We start from the raw sequence: 19,041 nt of genomic DNA, 5'->3' as shown, positions 1-19,041 counted from the left end.
CTTTCTCCAAGTGTTTCTTTAACATATCGAAAGAGAACAATCGCTGCCAAATGACCCTTGAGAAAGCCATCACATTTATTGTGAAATTTGAATTTTATTGACAATCCCATCACTTCTTGTTTATGTAAATCATTAATTCTGTTGTTTATTTGTAGATCTGGACTGAGATAGAGCACATTTCATTCTCCTCAAAAGAAAGTCATTCTTCATTGGAAGTATTGTGAGATTCTAAAATGTTATTATCATCATGTAATTAAAAAACATCTTGAGAGAACTGATAAACTGTACATGAGCTTGGAGGAAGGAGGTCAGTGGACATGACACAGTGAGGAAACTTAATTTGGGGAAATTGCTGATCTGAGGGACTATGCTCTTCTCTATACATAGGGTTGAGATGGATTTTTTTCTAAACAAGCTTTTTGTTTTGCTGCAGATCAGCAAAGCTTCATTTATAATCTTCAGAATCATCATATAGAACTTGTACTGAGGCAATGAGCTATATAATGGATTAAATAAATCTTTCTTATCAAGCTGGGAAACTGTTTTCAAGATTAATTTAAAACCACAGAAAGTAGGAGGGAGTGTCATAATGGTTCGAGCAAAAGCCTCAACACCCTGAGGTTGTGTGTTCGAATCCCCACACTGCTCCTTGTGACCCTGGGCAAGTCACTCTATCCTTCATTGCCCCAGGTACGTTAGATAGATTGTGAGCCCACCAGGAGAGAGAGGGAAATGGTTGAGTACCTGATCGTAAACCACTTCGATAGTGACATAAGGAAGTATTTCTTCACAGAAAGGGTTGTAGATCACTGGAACAAGCTTCCAGAGCAGGTGATCAAGGCCACCAGCGTTATTGACTTTAAGAATAAATGGGATGCCCTAGTAGGATCCTTACGAGGGTCGAGTTAAGGAACTAGGTCATTAGTACTCAGACTTAATGGGGTGGGTCAGTAGAGTGGGCAGACTTGATGGGCTATAGCCCTTTTCTGCCGTCATCTTTCTATGATTCTATGATTTCTATGATAGATAACTTTGATAGGCAGTATATAAATACCTAAAATAAATAAATACCTTAAGAAAGACTATAATTCAACATGAGATATAACTGTGGGATGTAAATAAGGGCAACAGAATTCATTGAAGAAGGGCGTGATTTGCTTTGGGGAAGGGGACTACTGGATGTGATCTGAGCATAGAAAACTGAATATAAGCCTAAAAAACATATCAGTACAATAAGGACCACAATTTTTTCTGTTAATGTTCCTCTTCTCTGGAACAGTATCCCCAACTACTTGCGGGAAAATACAACTCTTATCAAATTTAAGGTGTTGCTAAAGACATTCCTTTTCCGCGATGCCTTTGTAATCTAAACTGTCCTTTCAGGACAACTTAGTTTTAAGAAATATTTCTACTTTCAGTTCCCCAACCTTTTGTTCTTCCCCTTAAGTGTTTTCTTTTCTTTCTATCAATTGTAGTTCCAATCCCTTTTTCTTTTCTGTTCCCGTTCGTCTGTGTCCTTAAATTGTTTTTTTCCCTTGGTTTGTTTTAGATTAAATTATATTTTAATTGGTATATTGTTTAGGCATATTTGTGCACCGCCTAGAAGGCTCGAGTGGGTGGTATAATAAATTTTAAATAAACAGGAACTTGAAACTTGAGAAACTAAAGTTGTCTGACAATTTAAGTCCTTATTACTATTTGTCATTTCTAAAACACTACCAGATATATGTAGCCATGAACAGACAGATATATGAGATTTCTAACAAGCAAGATATTCCTGGAGAATGTATTATATCGAAATGGTTAATATAAAAAAGTATCCATGAAAAGTTGAGTTGAAAGGGCTAAAGATAGAGCATGATACAGCAGCTCAGGAAGACATTTCTAAAGAGTATGGATGTTCTCTGAGCTTGTCTCATTGTATGCATTCTTTCAATCATCTCTCGTGTTTGTTTCCATACAGTTGATGAGGTGGAAGGAATGGCGGTCAGCAATGAAACGAGAGTCACGCAATTCATCCTCCTCGGACTTTCTAGCAATCCAGGCTTACAGACAGTATTCTTTGTATTCTTTCTAGTGATGTACCTGGGCACCATAGCTGGGAATCTTCTCATTATGATAACTATATTTGTGGACTCTCAACTGCACACGCCCATGTACTTCTTCCTTTGCAACCTGTCTTTCATAGATTTGTGCTTTTCTACCGTCACCGTCCCCCGATCTCTTATTCTCTTTCTCCTGCCGAGCAAAGCCATCTCTTTCAGCGAATGCATGACTCAATTGTTTTTCTTGCACTTCATTGGGGGTGCAGAATGCTTTCACCTGGTCCTGATGGCTTATGACCGCTATGTTGCCATCTGTAATCCTTTGCGGTACGCCACAATAATGAACAAACAGGTCTGCCTCCTGCTGGTGGTTTCTACGTGGGCAGGAGGCTTCATTCATGCCTTTGCACAGTCACTTCCAATCATTGAGCTTCCCTTTTGTGGTCCAAATGAGATTGATCATTTCCTTTGTGATGGCCATACCTTATCTTTGCTGGCTTGCTCTACTACTTTCATCAGTGAAGCCTTGGATATGGCCAACAGTGGATCATTAGCCCTTAGTTGTTTCTCAGTGTTGGTCATATCCTATGGATACATTATCTCCACTGTTTTAAAAATCCCATCAGCTGAGGGAAGGCATAAAGCTTTCTCTACTTGTGCCACCCACCTCCTGGTGGTCAGTTTGTTCTTTGGACCCATTGTTTTTGTCTACATGAGACCTTCGGTGACATTTGCAGTTGACAAACCCCTTGCTGTTTTCTACAGCATTGTGACCCCCTGGTTAAACCCCATTATTTATACTTTCAGAAACGAGAAGGCAAGAAAAGCCATGAAAAAGCTGGGAAGTAGGAAAATGGTTTATTTTAGGAAACGTATCAACTGATCGATGACCATTTAAAGAAAGATACCTTTGTGTAAACATCTGCTGTCACTGATTGATGTACCGTCTTTAATCTTTATTATTCTGATTATTTGTCTCTTGATTATACTTTAATAAAAATAAAATGGCCATTGTAACAAGTGAGTAAAGCTGAATGGATTATACTGTTCTTTGTGAAAAATCGAAGTTAAATCTCTTGTCACTTCCAAGAACCCTGAGTTATGCAAATAGTTGCTTGTTTTAAGAGATTCAGTAGCAGTTTTTGTTCTAATGTGTGACTACTCTTTAGTCACTATCCCCCAATTCTATAAATGGTACTTTGAGTTGTGTATGCAAATTTGGTCATATGTCCAATTTGTGCGTGCAACTTAATTGAATAATGAGCCAATTAGCACTTATTTAATTTCTTAACATTCAAGTATTAGTGTCAATGGGTTTTTATTTACATGTATGTCTGTAAATTTATGCCGTTCTCCGTCTCTGTAAATAATACTGTCATTGTTCCAGGCTCCTCTGCTCGCAACCTTGGAGTCGTCTTCGATTCAACCTTTCACTTTCTACACACATCCAACAAACTGCTAAGGTCTGTCGCTTCTATCTCTACAACATCACCAAAATTTGCTCCTCCCTCTCTGAGCGCACTACTCAGACCCTTGTCCACAATCTCGTAACCTCACACTTAGATTACTGCCATCTACTTCTAACTGGTCTCCCCCTACAATCTGTGCATGACTCATCTTCTACCAACCTCACTACACTCATGTTACTCATTTCCTTAAATCACTTCACTGGTTCCCTAGCTGCCTTCACATACAGTTCAAACTCCTATTACTAACCTACAAGTGTGTTCTTGCCGTAGCCCTTCAGTATCTCTCCTCTCTTATCTCTCCTTATACGCCTTCCTGCTCCTCAGATCAGATCCTTTTAGTTGTATCCTTCTCCTCCACTGCCAAGTCCAGACTTTGTTCCTTTAATTTAGCTGCCCTGTATGCCTGGAATAAGCTACCTGAGTATGTCCGCCGCCCATCTTCCTTTACCTTGTTTAAAAGCAGACTGAAAACCCACCTTTTTGACAGAGCCTTCAGTCTATAACCCCGTTCCCCGCTCACCACCCTAGCCAGCAGATTAACCATCACACTTGACTATACCCCCCACCCTGGCATCCTGTTTGTCTGTCTTGTCTGTTTAGATCATAAACTCTTTCGAGCAGAGACTATCTCCTTTGTGACTCCGTACAGCATTGCATATATCTGATAGCCCTATGGAAATAATTAATAGTAGCAGTAGTAGTAAATTAAGGCATGGGATCTGTCCCTAAAATTTATGTATGGCACCTAAAAGGGGATGCGGAAACAGGAGAGTCATGGGCGGATTGGAGGCGTTCCTTAAGTTATACACATAATTATAGAGTAAGGGTCATCCATGCATTTTCAAAAAGCCAGCCATGGCAGAATTGAGATGTCCTGCTCATAACATTAAAAAAAGAAAAGAAAAAAAGAAGTCCATTTCATAACCATAAAATTTTTAGAGGCACCTTGTTGCAGAATCGCTCTTTCTTGATAGGCGCCTAAGTTTCAATTATTGTTGATTAAAAAGCTTAATTGTGCTTGTTACTCGATTTAGAAAGGTGCCTATCTAGATGGGCGCCTCCGAAATAGGTGCCGGCTACAGAATTTGGGCCTTAATCCTCCACTGCCCTCCAGGTATGTTAGATAAATTGTGAGCCCACCAGGACAGATAAGGAAAATGCTTGAAGTACCTGTATATATCACAAAGTACTTTTGTAGACACGATTCACATGAAAGGTAGGCGGTGGAAATGTAGGCCTTGAAAACCCTGGCTTACATTTCCAGCGCCTCCCTTTCACTAAGCCACTAAGTCACAATTCTATAATTGATGCCGTTGTATAATCGGCGGCCATTTTTTCAGGCAGCCGATGATGATGGCATCATTTATAGACTCCGGCCCATAATGCCTAATGTTGTCATGAAGCCTAGTATCCCCTTCTAGTTTCATTTTCAGGGGGGGGGGGGGCAGTGATCTCTGGTCATGCCAAGGTATTTTTACTTTCTGGCTTCAGCCTTGAAGCAATGATACCTACTGGCCTGTGTAAACTAAGACATCAACTAAATTGCTTCTTCCTACTTACTGCTGCCATAGGAGTCGTACTTATGAAATGGAGCTCTTTTAATTGCCTCCATCTAATTTCCTTATCTCTAAAGAGCTGCTCACATACAATTTTTAAAAAAACTAATACTCAGCTTAATCACCAGTTCTAGAAGTCTTCCTTTAAACAATCACTTTCAAATCCACAGTGGAGGGCTTAATTGAATATTAGTCTCTTAATGAGTCATTTACATCAGAGACCTAGCAATTTTCCTTCAGATATTAATTTGTGTCTGCTTGACAGAGGTCTGGTAGCCACAAAATATTCTCAAAGCTTTGGCTGCTCACAGACAGCTTGGAATGTCAACACTGCTACAAGGCTTTACGTCCAGCACAAAAGGGCCCGTTTCTGTAAATGATGCCTAAATCATAGGCCCCCACTAGGAATGCGATGCCTAGCGCATGTCAATCGTAAGTTAGGCGTCATTTAGAGAATCACGCCTAGCAGCGCCTAAATGGGATTCAGGCACCAGTTGACATCTGAACTTTAGGCGTGCCCTATTTATGCCAGGGTTTTCTTTGCCTAGCCCCCCCTCCCCCTTTTTACAAAAGCATAGTGTGGATTTTTAGTGCCGGCTGTGGTAGCAACAGCTCTGACATTCATATAATTCCTATGCGCATAGGAGCTGTTACCGCTAAGGCCAGTGCTATAAACTGCACTATACTTTTGTAAAAGGGGGGAGGGGTAAGTACTGGTGCCTAAATTAGGCGCCTACCAGCGCCTAGGTCCACTTCAGGGATCTAAACACAAATCACGCCCACAATCTGCTCACAGCCTGCCCCTAACCATGCCTGCTTTCTGGTAGGCGTCTTCTGCTAGGTACTTACTGAGTTTGGCATCTACCACCAAATTAATATTAATTGATTTAGTCTTTTAAATAATTAAGTTAGATGCCTAGATCAGCTAGGCTTGCCGATGTACGTGCTTAACTTTAAGCATCTTTTACAGAATCAGTGCTAAAATGTCTCAGTCACTGGACAGTCTTTCTTGATTTCTGCACTGACCACTAGGCTGTCCATGCAGTGGCATAGTAAGGGGGGCAGGTATAGACCACCTATGGCACCATTTTGGTGGGGGCGCCAGCATCTCTCCATGCCCCTCCTCCCATGCCTTGCTCGCTCACGGGGCCAGGAAGTGACATCAAAGGGAAGCCAATGCTGGCACGAGCAGCAGGCCGGAGAAGCTGCTCACGCTGGTTAAGATTTAAAGAGGTGGTGGGGAAGGGAAGACATAAGTGTGGCCTGAGTGGTGGAGAACAGGGCATGGGGATGCAGGGGCACTACCGCCCCAGGTGCCTCCTACCCTCGTTATGCCACTGTGTCCATGTGCTCTTCAGGGATGTCTGTGTGACCATTTTTATGAAATGATTTCAGCCAAACACTATCGTCCTTGTTGTTTTTGTCATGTACAATTCAGACATTTCTCTTTGGAAAATGACATTTCATTTTGTCCTAACATATTTTTGAACAGAAAACCTGGACATGTTTTCTTTTTGATTATGGCTATGAAATTGACTATTTTTTTGAACATTATGATCAGGATATCTCAATTCTGACATGGATGGTTTTTTTTTTTATTTTTAAATGCCCCTTCATGTCTTGTGGATACAGGAAAGGCTGAAGAAAATGGAGAGTGCAGGGAGCTGCTAGTCTCAAGTAGGGGAAACCAAAGTGTGCATCTGCTCCAGTGTTTTTGGTCTTCCAAATGAAATACAGGATTCTGATACTTTTAAATTACAGTGCAAACAGCAGGAGTGTGGAATATCTTGTAAGTTTTAAGGCTCCACATCATTCACTTCTTGGTTGGGCTGAGATCTTTTCAGCAGCTCCTCATACTTTTCAGTTTTCATGCCAGACTTATCCACATGGACTCCAGAGGTTCTTATTGGCTTCTTTTTTTTTCCACCGATATATTGGTGACTAGTGTAAGTTGCAAAGTTGTTTAAGCACCTTCTTCTTTTAGGATCCTCCAGAGATCATAATAATAAGAGCTTCAAATACTATTTAAGTTCATCACTTTGTTGCCTACTGGAAAAATGCTTTAACACTTGATTGTTGGTAGAGCTAGTAAGGCAAGAGGCAACCTATTCTTCAGCATTTCCGAATTAAACTTTGTGGTAATTTTCAGGAATTTTTTTGTGCTTGGGACTATGGAAAGCAAAAATCCTCCATTCAGCTGATGGTCTCTTTAATTCATATATGGTGTAAGTATCTATCTTGCTTTACATTTATCCTTAATGCTTGCCAAACCTGTAGTCGTCGGTCTCTTAACATATGCTAAAATGCAATTTTGTAAGTGCATGTCCCTTACAGAATAAAGGTAGATAAAATGAAAAGACTATCAATTCAGGTGAAGGATAGGAATGGGAGGAGGTAGAGATGAAGATGGCAATGACATTCAAAAATGTGCTGGGAAAGCATGGAAACAGACTTAGCGGTGATGAGATGCCAATCCCTGGAATTGAGAAGCAATGTCAGTTCTGGGCAGACTTCTGCGGTCTGTGCCCTGATAAGAGCAAGGACAATTCAAGTATGTAGTTTCACGTCAAACCTTATGAGTTTAATTTGTTGGGAAGACTGGATGGGCAGTGCAAGGCTTTATCTGTCGTCATGTACTGTTTCTCTGTTGTGTTATGATTCCTGACTAATAGTATTGTCAGCGTACACTCATTTCTTGTCTTGTTCACCTTGTTTCTCCTTATCTCGTCTCATTTGACGCATCTGTTCATCTCTTTCTCCAAGTGCTTCCTTAATATAACAAAAGAGTACAATGATTTCCCCAAAAAATCCTTGGGAAAACTCTCAAATTTAAAATAGGAAGGGTTGGTAAACAATTGTCAGATTGGATTTTTATCGCCATCCCCTTCACTTTTTTTCCACATAAATCATTAATGCTGTCATTTATTTTTTTAGAAGTCCATAAATATCAAAAAGCCCAAAGAAAATAAATAAAGAAGGGTCAGTCTCATATACCGATCAATCCTAAATAATAATAATTTTATTCCTATATACCGTCAAAGCTGTAGTAGTTCGAGGCGGTTTACAACAAAGAAGAGCTGGACAATCAGCGAATATAGGTACAATGTAAAGTCATACAAAAACAGGTGAGCAGGATACAGAGGTAAGGCATAAGAGATCTTGGGAAACAAGAGATAAGGCATAAGAGGTCTTAGGTTACAAATCGGTTAAACAGGTTTGGTTTTACTAATTTTTTTGAAACTTAGGTAGAATGAGGAGTGCGTGATAATATTACCCAGCCAATCATTCAGTTGACCTGCTCCTGGTTCTTTATATTCTTTTTTTTGCACATGAAAGCCTACTCTTAAAATGGAGTGTAATTAAATTTAAGCTTAAATATACACTTCCCCTTCCATATTCGCAGGGGGTAGGGGCACAGCCGGCCCGCGAATATGGAAAAATTGTGAATAATATTTGGGCCGGTTCTGCCCTTATCCTCCGCTTCCCCCGGCTATTTTTAGCCCTGTAAGCCCCCCCTTAAGCCTTACCTGGTGGTCTAGCGGGTTTTCAGACAAGAGCGATCTTCCCACACTCCTGCCCCATGCAGATCGCTCACAGAAAATGGCTGCCTTGAGCTCCCCTAGTCACTCGAGCCATTTCCTGTGAGCGATCTGCTCGGGGCAAGAGCGTGGGAAGATCGCTCCTGCCTGAAAACCTGCTAGACCACCAGGTAAGGCTTAGGGGGGGGGGGCTTAAGTACCTTAAGATAGACACTTGTATAGAGCTCTCTGAAGGGTTATAATTAAGTGATATCTATAAGAATAAGAGCAAACGGGCAAAAGAGGGGCATAATTTACTTTAGTGGAGGGAGGCTACTGAATGGGATCTGAGTATAGAAATCTGTATATAAGCCTAAAATAGAATAGATGACAATTTAAGTCCTTACTGCTATTTGTCATTTCTAAAACACTCCCAGATATATGCAGCTATGAACATACAAATATAGGGGTTACTGTGAAGTTTCCGTACAAACGTAAGGAAGTTCTTTTTCACCCAGAGAGTGGTGGAAAACTGGGACGCTCTTCCGGAGGCTGTTGTGGGGGAAAACATCCTCCAGGGATTCAAGACAAAGTTAGACAAGTTCCTGCTAGACCAGAACATACGCAGGTAAGGCTAGACTCAGTTAGGGCGCTTGTCTTGGACCAGAGGGCCGCTACGTGAGTGGACTGCTGGGCACGATGGACCACTGGTCTGACCCAGCAGCGGCAATTCTTATGTTCTTATGTAAAATGATTTCTAACAAGCAGATAGTCCTGGAGAATGTATTAGAAAGAAGTGGTTAATATATATAAAAAAATGTTTTCCTGAAAACCTGAGTTCTTAAACAGGATTTGAAAGGGCTAAAGATAGCGCATGATACAGCAGCTCAGGAAGACTTTGCTAAAGAGTGTAGGATGTTCTCATTGCATGCATTCTTTCAATCCTCTCTCGTGTTTGTTTCCCTACAGTTGACGAGGCGGAAGGAATGGCGGTCAGCAATGAAACGAGAGTCACGCAATTCATCCTCCTCGGACTTTCTAGCAATCCAGATGTACAGCTAGCCTTCTTTCTGCTCTTTCTAGTGATGTATCTGCTCACTATAACTGGGAATCTTCTTATTATGATAACTGTATACGTTGACTCTCAACTGCACACGCCCATGTACTTCTTCCTTTGTAACCTGTCTTTCATAGATTTGTGTTGTTCCACAGTCATTGTCCCTAGATCCCTAATTCTCTTTCTCCTGCCCAGCAAACCCATCTCGTTCAGCGACTGCATGTCTCAGTTGTTCTTTCTGCATTTTATTGGCGGGGTGGAATGCTTTCACCTGGTCCTGATGGCTTATGACCGCTACGTTGCCATCTGCAATCCTTTGCGTTATAACACCATAATGAATAGACAAGTCTGTCTCCTGCTGGTGGTTTCTACGTGGGCAGGCGGCTTCATTCATGCCTTTGCGCAGTCAATTCCGATCATTGGGCTTCCCTTTTGTGGTCCTAATAAGATAGATCATTTCCTTTGCGATGGGCCTACTTTAACTTTGTTGGCTTGCTCTAGTACTTTTATCAGCGAAACTTTGGATATGGTCAACAGTGGATCGTTAGGTCTTAGTTGTTTCTTAGTGCTGGTCATATCCTATGGATACATTATTTCTACCATCTTAAAAATTGACTCATCTGAGGGAAGGCAGAAAGCTTTCTCCACCTGTGCCACCCACCTCATGGTAGTCAGTTTGTTCTTTGGCCCCATTGTTTTCATCTACATGAGACCTCCGGTCACATATGCAATTGATAAACCACTCGCTCTTTTTTACAGCATTGTGACTCCCTGGTTAAATCCTGTTATTTATACTCTCAGAAATGAGAAGGCAAGGAAAGCCATGAAGAAGCTGGGAAGTAGGAAATGTCTTTGTTGAGGAGACACATAAGCTGATCTCTTCCCATTTAAAGAAAGTCAACTACTACTACTATTAATGATTTCTACAGCCCTACCAGACGCACTCAGCGCTTCACAAAGTCACAGAAAAGAATAAAACAGTCCTTGCTCGAGAGTGCAAACATCTCCTGTCACTGATTGATGTATGGTCTTTAATCTTTATTATTTTGATTATTTGCCCTTTGATTAAATTTTTTTTAATAAAATGTCCATTGTACGGTTTAGCAGAGCTGAATGAATCATTCTGTTCTTAATGAAAAGTATGAGTTTTATCTCGTTAAATCCAAGAACCCTGAGCTATGTAAATATTTGCTGACTAAACTTGTATTGATTTTATTTTATAAAACTTATTTTTGGAGATTCAGTAGCAGTTGTTTTTCTAAGATGTGATTACACTTTAGTCATTATTCCACAAATTTTATAAATTAAACTTTGAGTTACGTGTGCAAATTTGGTCAGTCACTCAATTTGGTCATGTAACTTAATTCAATTAGCACTGATATTTGGTTTATTAACAAGCAAGTATTACTGTTAATGGATTTTAATTTATATTAATGCTTGTAAATTTAGGTGCGTAATCCGTGCCTATAATTTACGCATAGAACCAATAAAGGGTACAGAAATATTAGGGTCATGGACGGTTCAGGGGAGTTCATCAAAGTTACACACATAATTATAGAATACCGATCATCCATGTTCTTTGGTGCAACATTTTCTTTGATGCAAATGGTCGCACCTAAAGGTAGGCACAGCTCCTGGGCATAAGCATTATTCTATAAACTGCATAATATATAGAATTCAATACTATCCCCCTCTTTTACTAAGGTGCGCTAACCGATAAGTGCACTAATCGAATTAGTGCATGCTAATTGCAAACGCATCCCTAGACTAACATGCATGCATTAGCGTTTAGCATGCGCTAAATTGGTTAGCACACCTTAGTGAAAGAGGGCCTATGTATTAAATCTTATTTTCAAGAATGCTCATAATCAAAGCTCATAATCAAAAAACAAAGACATCAAAAAAGCATCTTAAATCGGCAATTGGACGTTCAAAGCTGTCTTTCTGTACATCTAGTGAGGTGTTCCATCCTCTGTATTCAGAGCATGAGATGGGCAAACTTTGGGTGGTCTCAAAGGTGGGTTAGACATGGACGCCTTGCAGTGATGATCAAACATTTTGTAAGACATCCTGGATGGAGCTTATACGTTTGGAACTAGACCTGTTTTAGAAAGGTCTAAGTGCCACAAAGGTGCTCAAACTGACCAGATCAAGGTAAAACACCACCACACTCCCCCGGTGCTCACTGACCCCCTTCCACCACACAAAAATGAGAACAAAAAGGTACATAGCTGTCTAAAACATAAGCATCTAATATGGAGAAACCTAGTAGAGCTGCACAAGGTGTTTTAAGTAGCCTGGTGAGTGGGCTAATGAACCATAGAGGATGACCACGGCCTATAAGCCACTCTAACCACTACATTTATGGTAGAATGTGTGAGCCCACCCAAAACCTACCATACTGCCATATAAGTGCCACCTATAGCCATAAGTGCTATTGGGATGGTACACAGGAGGGTAAATGAGGTTTTATAGGGGTTTGGGGAGACTCACCCTAAATTCCAAGGGGGTTATGTTGAGATATACAGCTGGCACTCTTTATGAGAAGTTCACAGCAGTGCCCTCTAAGGTGTCCCGTTGCTCTGTTGGGATGTATATGTGGCCAGTCCATTACTGAACTGGCCCCGACCATGTCCAAATGGTCAGGATTAGGATGTTTTCAACCTGGATGTTTTTCTGCTCGAAAATGGAGTATAAACCTAGATGTTCTGGCGGCCTAGATATCCCAATGGCCAAGATGTATAAGTAGACAGTTTTCAAAAAATATATATATTTGGACATCCAGCAGTTTGCCATTCAAAGATGGCCATTTTTGTACTTCCAACTTTAGAGGTTGAGCTGGAAACTCCAAGTCGGACTTAGATTTTTTTTTTTTTAGTTAGGCGCCAACTAAAATTGAAAATGAGGCCAATTAAGATATTTAATCACCAATATTTAATACTTAGGCGCTAATCACTATCAATGCGTGCCTATCAATGTGCTCAAGCGGCGGCCCTCTGGTCAAAATCCAGCACCCTAACCGAGACTAGCCCTATCAGTGTACATTCTTGTTCAGCAGGAATTTGTCTAACTTTGTCTTGGATCCCTGGAGGGTGTTTTCCCCTATGACAGACTCTGGAAGAGCGTTCCAGTTTTCTACCATTCTCTGGGTGAAGAAGAACTTCCTTACGTTCGTACGGAATCTATCCCCATTCAAACATGTTGCAACTGTTAGATACCTGTTCACCAAAAAGTGGAATTGAACTCACCACCTGTGGAACATATAAACCAGTTAAGAGCTACTTGTGTATCCACATCAGAATTTGAGCTCTGGGTTGTTTCTTTTTCAGGAGTGTGTGGCGCAGTGGTTGGATCTACAGCCTCAACACCCTGGCGTTGTGGGTTCAAACCCTGCGCTGTTCCTTGTGACCCTGGGCAAGTCACTTAATTCTCCATAGCCCCAGGTACATTAGATAGATTGTGAGCCCACCGGGACAGAGAGGGAAAATACTTGAGCACCTGATTGTAAAAACCGCTTAGATAGGCGGTATATAAAATCCTAATAAACTTTTTTGAATATCTAATGCTTCATGAAGGCTCACTACCAGTTCCTTACCATATATCATTAAGCGGTATCCAGCAACAAATTTGTGTGGCTCAACAGCTTAAGGCGACATTGTTGTCAGCTAATGCCTTGTGGCTAACAGGTAGGGTGTTCAAAACCACATCGAATCATTTTTGCGGTATCTGTCCCACCTGGGTGCATATTGATGATGTTGTGATGATGTCACAGTTGTGTGACCCAAAATGGCCATTTTCTTTGCTGAACCAACAGCAAACGTGAGCATTCTCTTTGTTTGTTTGTTTTTCCTGAGAGCTGGAAATGGGGTGTATCAAAGAATTCAATAGAAAACAGTTGTGAAAAACAACTATATCTAGAAATGCTGAATTAATTGAGAGTCATACAATTTATGACCTTAAACAAGATATTTTGAGGGGGGAAGGGAAATAGAATAGAGCATTCTAGTGAATATGTATTCTGCTTGAGCTGGTATGAGACATGGCTGGTCAATACATTTTAGAAGTGTCCTCAAACGTTGACTACCAGGCTTTACCATGACTCTGGCCAGAACTGAAATAGTTAATAGTGCAAGATGGAACCCCTAACACTATGTCCTCTCTTGATTTTGCACAGTGGAGGAAGAAAAGTGCCTCTCTTTCCACATATATAGTGTTGTACTACAACCAATGATTGCCTTTTGGGGGGTTTCCATTACATATGGCTATGGTTTGTAGGTAGCAATGTTCTTCTGAGTGTCACAGAGGTATTGTAAAATATTTCTCCTCTTTCTGGTCGGGTGTCTGGTCTACAGTTCTCCACATCTTTCATATCAATGACCCATTCTCCTTAGATATACTACTCACTGGTACATTACCATTAACCTCCTCTCTACCTACACACCATGAATGCTTGCTGATAATATTATTGTTTATTGGTCTCTCCCTTATCCTCCAACATTGGAAGGATACGTCGAAATTACATATTGCTCAATGGTGGAATTCAGTCTGCTTACATGTAAAATATGAACACTACATTGCTGAACGCCACAACTCCTTTCCTTCTATACCAAAACCTGGTCGATATTACTTGATTATTGCAAATCTAACCTTTGATAACTCCCTTTTGTTTTATTATTTTCACATGTTATTTCTTGTTCTATTTTATTTACTGACTTATCTATACTGGCTACTGCTTTATATATATATATATATATATATATATTTTCTTGATTTGTATATTATGACAAATATTCTAATTATTGCCCTCTCCTCTTACCACTATCCACCCTTTTTTACCGCATATATGGGTATACTGTTATCTTATAGATTGCTACACTTCACATGTGTTAATGCTTGTTACTATTGTGTGTTCCCCTTTTGGGAACACTCATATTGTTGGCTTTATATTGTATTGTATTATTTTACAAAATCAATCAATTCTTTGAACTAAAAAAAATAAATAAATTTCTGGGTAATAATCTGTTGTCAGACAATGGGGCTTTTTAAAAAATCTCTATGAGCTACAGAGCTAACTGAAGGCTGTGTTTTGGAAATGTGTGCCAACACTGTGGATTAGCAAAGGTTTAGACAGTCTTTATGTGTGTGTGGCTGAATATCCACTGAGTTTGGGGAATACCCTGCACAGGGTCTAACTAGCCCAAATACTTCATTGAGAGGTGCAGTGCAAGCTGCACTGTGTAACAAGGGTGGGGTGACAGCAAAAGCTAGAAGGATGCTAAGGTGTATGTATCTCACTATATGTATACTTTGGAGAAAAGGTGGGAGAGGGGAGATGCGATACCTACATGGCATAAATGTGCATGAGGTGAGTCTTTCATTTGAAAGTAACCTCTGAAATGAGAACATAAGAATTGCCTTACTGGGTCAAGGCCAGTAGCCTGTTCTCACAGTGGCCAATGCAGGTAACTAGTACCTGGTCAAAACCCAAAGAGTAGCAACATTCCATGCTACCCATCCAGTAGAGGCTTCCCTATCCATAATAATAAAATGCTAGAGCGCGCATGCGCTCTTGAAAATTCGTGCGGTATGGCGCCGTGATGTGTGCTTCTGTGGCAACATTCTAACCTCATGGCGCATGCAGGGGCTGAAGGCGTGCGACTGTGCTCTCTCCCTGCCTCTGCACGTCACCGCCCACCCTAACTCACCGCTGCCTCTCACTCGCTGTCTGCCCGCATCCTCGCCGTGTCACCTCACTCGCCGCCGCCGCCGATCCTCTTCAGAGCAGCCTGTGATCGTGGCCGGCTTTAAAGAACCTCTCAGGCCGCTCTCCAACCTCAGTAGCACGCTCCCTCTGACGCACAGGATCGCGTCAGAGGGAACATGCTACCGAGTTGGAGAGCAGCCTGCGAGGTTCGCTAAAGCCGGCCACCACGATCGCAGGCTGCTTTGAAGAGGAGCAGGCCAGAAGATGCCGGGATGGAGGGGAGAGTAAGAAGGGGATCAATACTGGGAGCCAGGGAGAGAGGGAAAGGGAAAGGGGGCTGCTTTGGGGGGAGGGGTGTGCTGGGGGGAGACAGAAGGGGCCATGGATAGGGAGAGGGAAAGGGGACTGCTTTGGGGGGGGGAGGTGTGATGGGGACAGCTTTGCTCTGGGAGGAGACATAAGGGGCCATGGAGAGATAGGGAGAGGGAAAGGGGGCTACTTTGGGGGGGGGAGGTGTGCTGGGGACAGACAGCTTTGCTCGGGGGGGGGGAAGACAGAAGAGGGCCATGGAGAGACAGTTAGGGAGAGGGATTCTAGCACCCGTTAATGTAACGGGCTTAAAGACTAGTGTCTTAATAACGGACTATGGACTTTTCCTCCAGGAATTTGTCCAAACCGTTCTTAAAACCAGCTCAGGAGTTATCTAAGTAAATACTTTTTTTAATAGAAGGAGTGGTAGATGCATGGAACACTCTCCCAGAAGAGGTAGTGGAGAAAGAGTCAGTCTGAAGTCAAGAAAAACTGGGATCTCTTAGGGAGACGAAAAGATAATGGTTACTGCAGATGGGCAGACTGGATGGGCCATTTGGCCTTTATCTGTCATCATGTTTCTATGTTTCTAGGGGGTGGACAGCTGGCTCACTACATCCAGAAACAACCTACTCTGCCGTTTTCCAAAACCAGCAGCAGTAAACTTTCCATTCAGCCATCCATCATGGACCCTCCTGCATGTCTCTATGTCTGCTGATTCTCCCCCCCCCCCCCCCCCACCCCCCGGGCATCATTTTCTTGTTCCACCACAGCAGAGCCGGTAATGGTAGGGAAGTGCAGAAAGATTCCACAATGGCTACATTTAAGTTTACAGATGCTGCTACTTGAGAAGTATACAGCAGTGGTGGGGAGGCGAGTAGACAGGGTAATGGGGAGAAGGAAGAAAGATGGGGACAGATGTTGGATGGACAGAGGAGAAGATTACATTACATTACATTACGGACTTCTGTTCCACCTGTACCTTGCAGTTCAAGGCGGATTACAAAAGAGCTAACTGGACATTTCCAGGAAGGTTACAATTTTGGGTTACAAATGAGCTGAGATAGCTGGTTATTCCAGGAGATATTGTAAATTAGATAACAAGTATAACAACTGGACATTTCTAGGCAATATTACAAATAAGATAACAGATAAGATAACAGAAAAATAGCGGGATATTTCCAGAAGCATTACATTTTAGGGTACTGTATTCTTGGTTAATATTTTGGAGTGGAAAAGAATACCAGAAGAGCGGTGGAATTGAGAGGGGTTATATCAGGGAGGGGAGGGGAGATGGGTGGGGTTAAGGTGACCGGATAAATTTTTTGAATAGCAGGGTTTTGATTTCTTTTCGAAATGTTTTGAGGTTATTTAAGTTACCGTTGCCTCTACCTTGACTCCTGATGCAGGATTTCTTTTGTGATGATCTAATTAAAGGTACAGGAGAGAAGGGTCGGAGGCAAGAGGGGAGTTGTGATGCAGAGGGAGAGAATAGTCATCTCTCCCGCTGCTGGGGGGGGGTGTTCATAAGAACATAAGAATTGCCACTGCTGGATCAGACCAGTAGTCCATCGTGTCCAGCAGTCCGCTCACGCGGCAGCCCTTTGGTCAAAGACCAGCGCCCTAACTGAGACTAGTCCTACCTGCATACGTTCTGGTTCAGCAGGAACTTGTCTAACTTTGTCTTGAATCCCTGGAGGGTGTTTTCCCCTATAACATCTTCTGGAAGAGCGTTCTAGTTTTCTACCACTCTCTGGGTGAAGAAGAACTCCCTTACGTTTGTATGGAATCTATCCCCATTTAACTTTAGAGAGTACCCTCTCATTCACTCTACCTTGGAGAGGGTGAACAACCTGTCTTTATCTACTAAGTCTATTCCCTTCATTATTTTGAACGTTTCAATCATGTCCCCTCTCAGTCTCCTCTTTGTTAGTGGGAGAGAGTGGGCATCTTTCTCACTGCAGAGGGGGGTGCTCCTCAAAACAGCTTTTGTAGCAGTCTCCCACACTGCTATGCCGGGGTTTTAAACATTGCTGTCACTGTTCCGGCACCCCTGGACCAGTCGCTGATTATTGTTGCCAAATGCCAACGCTGCTCTTGGAGAATGGCTCGGCGATTTTAAAGAATCCACCAGAGTGCTCATTTTAACGTTGAAAAGCCCATTTGCGTGTCAGTGTTGGAGACTGCTAGAAACCTCGCTAAAAACAGAGATAAACTGTTTTGATAACCCGCTGCTAAAACGCGTGCAGGCCAAACTGTCGGAAAACTTTTGAGAGTCTAGGCCTCATATTCTGTAACATGTGTATGCAATGGGGGTGTGGACTGGGGAGGAGCATGGGTAGACCGGTGGGTGGGGGGGGGGGTTTGCCCAGGTCCAGTGCACATGTTATATAACATAAGCCTTTCAATTTGCCTAAGCGCTCACACCTAAATTTAAACACGCCAATATGGACTTAATGCTAGTATGCATCTCACATAAGATAAGTGAGGTTTCTTCTCATACTTCAGTGACAACTGTATGCAACTATATAAGACAATTGGAAAAATATATAAAAATATAAGCGAACTTTTATTATATTTAAGAAGACATAGTGAAGATCTTAGAAACATTTATTTCACCTCAGAGTATGACCTATTTTGTACCAAATACGCTATGACTGGATGGTGAACTCTTGCCCCAAGAGGGGGATACCTCCCCCTCTTCAGAGTTTCATTTTTCTGAGCGCATTTCAAGGTTGGTTCACTCTCTGGGCCTTTATCTAACACAATCACTTTCCTCCCTCCATACAACTTGACTGACTACTGGTATCAGATATTTTCCCTGGCACGATAGAAACAAAGTATGCTATAATGGCAGTTCCACACAGAACTTCTGTTATAGAACCGAAGCATAATGGCCAATTACACTTCTGTTGAAGTTTCAGAGTCAGAACTAGTATAATAAATTATTATGATCTGTCAATGATAAGGAAAAGACTTTGGTTTGTAGCTGACATGCAATGAACAGCAATCCCTTAAAGGTGCGTGTGAATCCTCAGCTAGAGTTCCTAGCTTGGAGTCTGGTGCATGAGTGGGTCAGTTTCAATTGTAAGGGGCAAGCGAGTTTGGTGGGACTTTGAGGGGCTCTGCTTGCTCCGTACAATTGAAACCATCATCTTGCTGCATCAGCCGGACTAGTAGAAGCACAGACAGAGTACTGCAGTGTGCCGTTGAGGGAGCATCGAGCATGGCTCTCTCTTTTCTACAAATGACTTAAAACATTTTTGCTCTCAAAAGAAAAATAGATACGCTTTAAATTTAGACAACTAGAGAAAAATTGGTGGCAGAATGACTTGCGTCCGTTTGCCGAGCGTGATCCATAAGGTCCAAACTCTTGTTTTCTC

At 41.9% G+C, this 19,041-nt stretch overlaps 2 protein-coding genes across 2 annotated transcripts; both read left to right on the top strand.

The window, feature by feature from the left end:
* The first annotated feature begins 1,980 nt into the window (after window positions 1-1,980).
* On the top strand, window positions 1,981-2,928 carry LOC117350493 (olfactory receptor 4E2-like). Its single transcript, XM_033924788.1, has one exon. It carries the CDS (start codon window positions 1,981-1,983, stop codon window positions 2,926-2,928), a length of 948 nt encoding a protein of 315 aa, XP_033780679.1.
* A 6,646-nt stretch (window positions 2,929-9,574) lies between these two features.
* Window positions 9,575-10,504, top strand: LOC117350492 (olfactory receptor 4Q3-like). The gene has a single exon (XM_033924787.1). The coding sequence runs from the start codon at window positions 9,575-9,577 to the stop codon at window positions 10,502-10,504; it is 930 nt and encodes a 309-aa protein (XP_033780678.1).
* The last annotated feature ends 8,537 nt before the right edge of the window (window positions 10,505-19,041 follow it).

The sequence above is a fragment of the Geotrypetes seraphini genome, chromosome 16 (assembly GCF_902459505.1).
Source record: "Geotrypetes seraphini chromosome 16, aGeoSer1.1, whole genome shotgun sequence".
Lineage (NCBI taxonomy): Eukaryota > Metazoa > Chordata > Amphibia > Gymnophiona > Dermophiidae > Geotrypetes > Geotrypetes seraphini.
The sequence above is the reverse complement of the archived record's forward strand: the minus strand, read 5'-3'. Positions and strand labels throughout refer to the sequence as shown.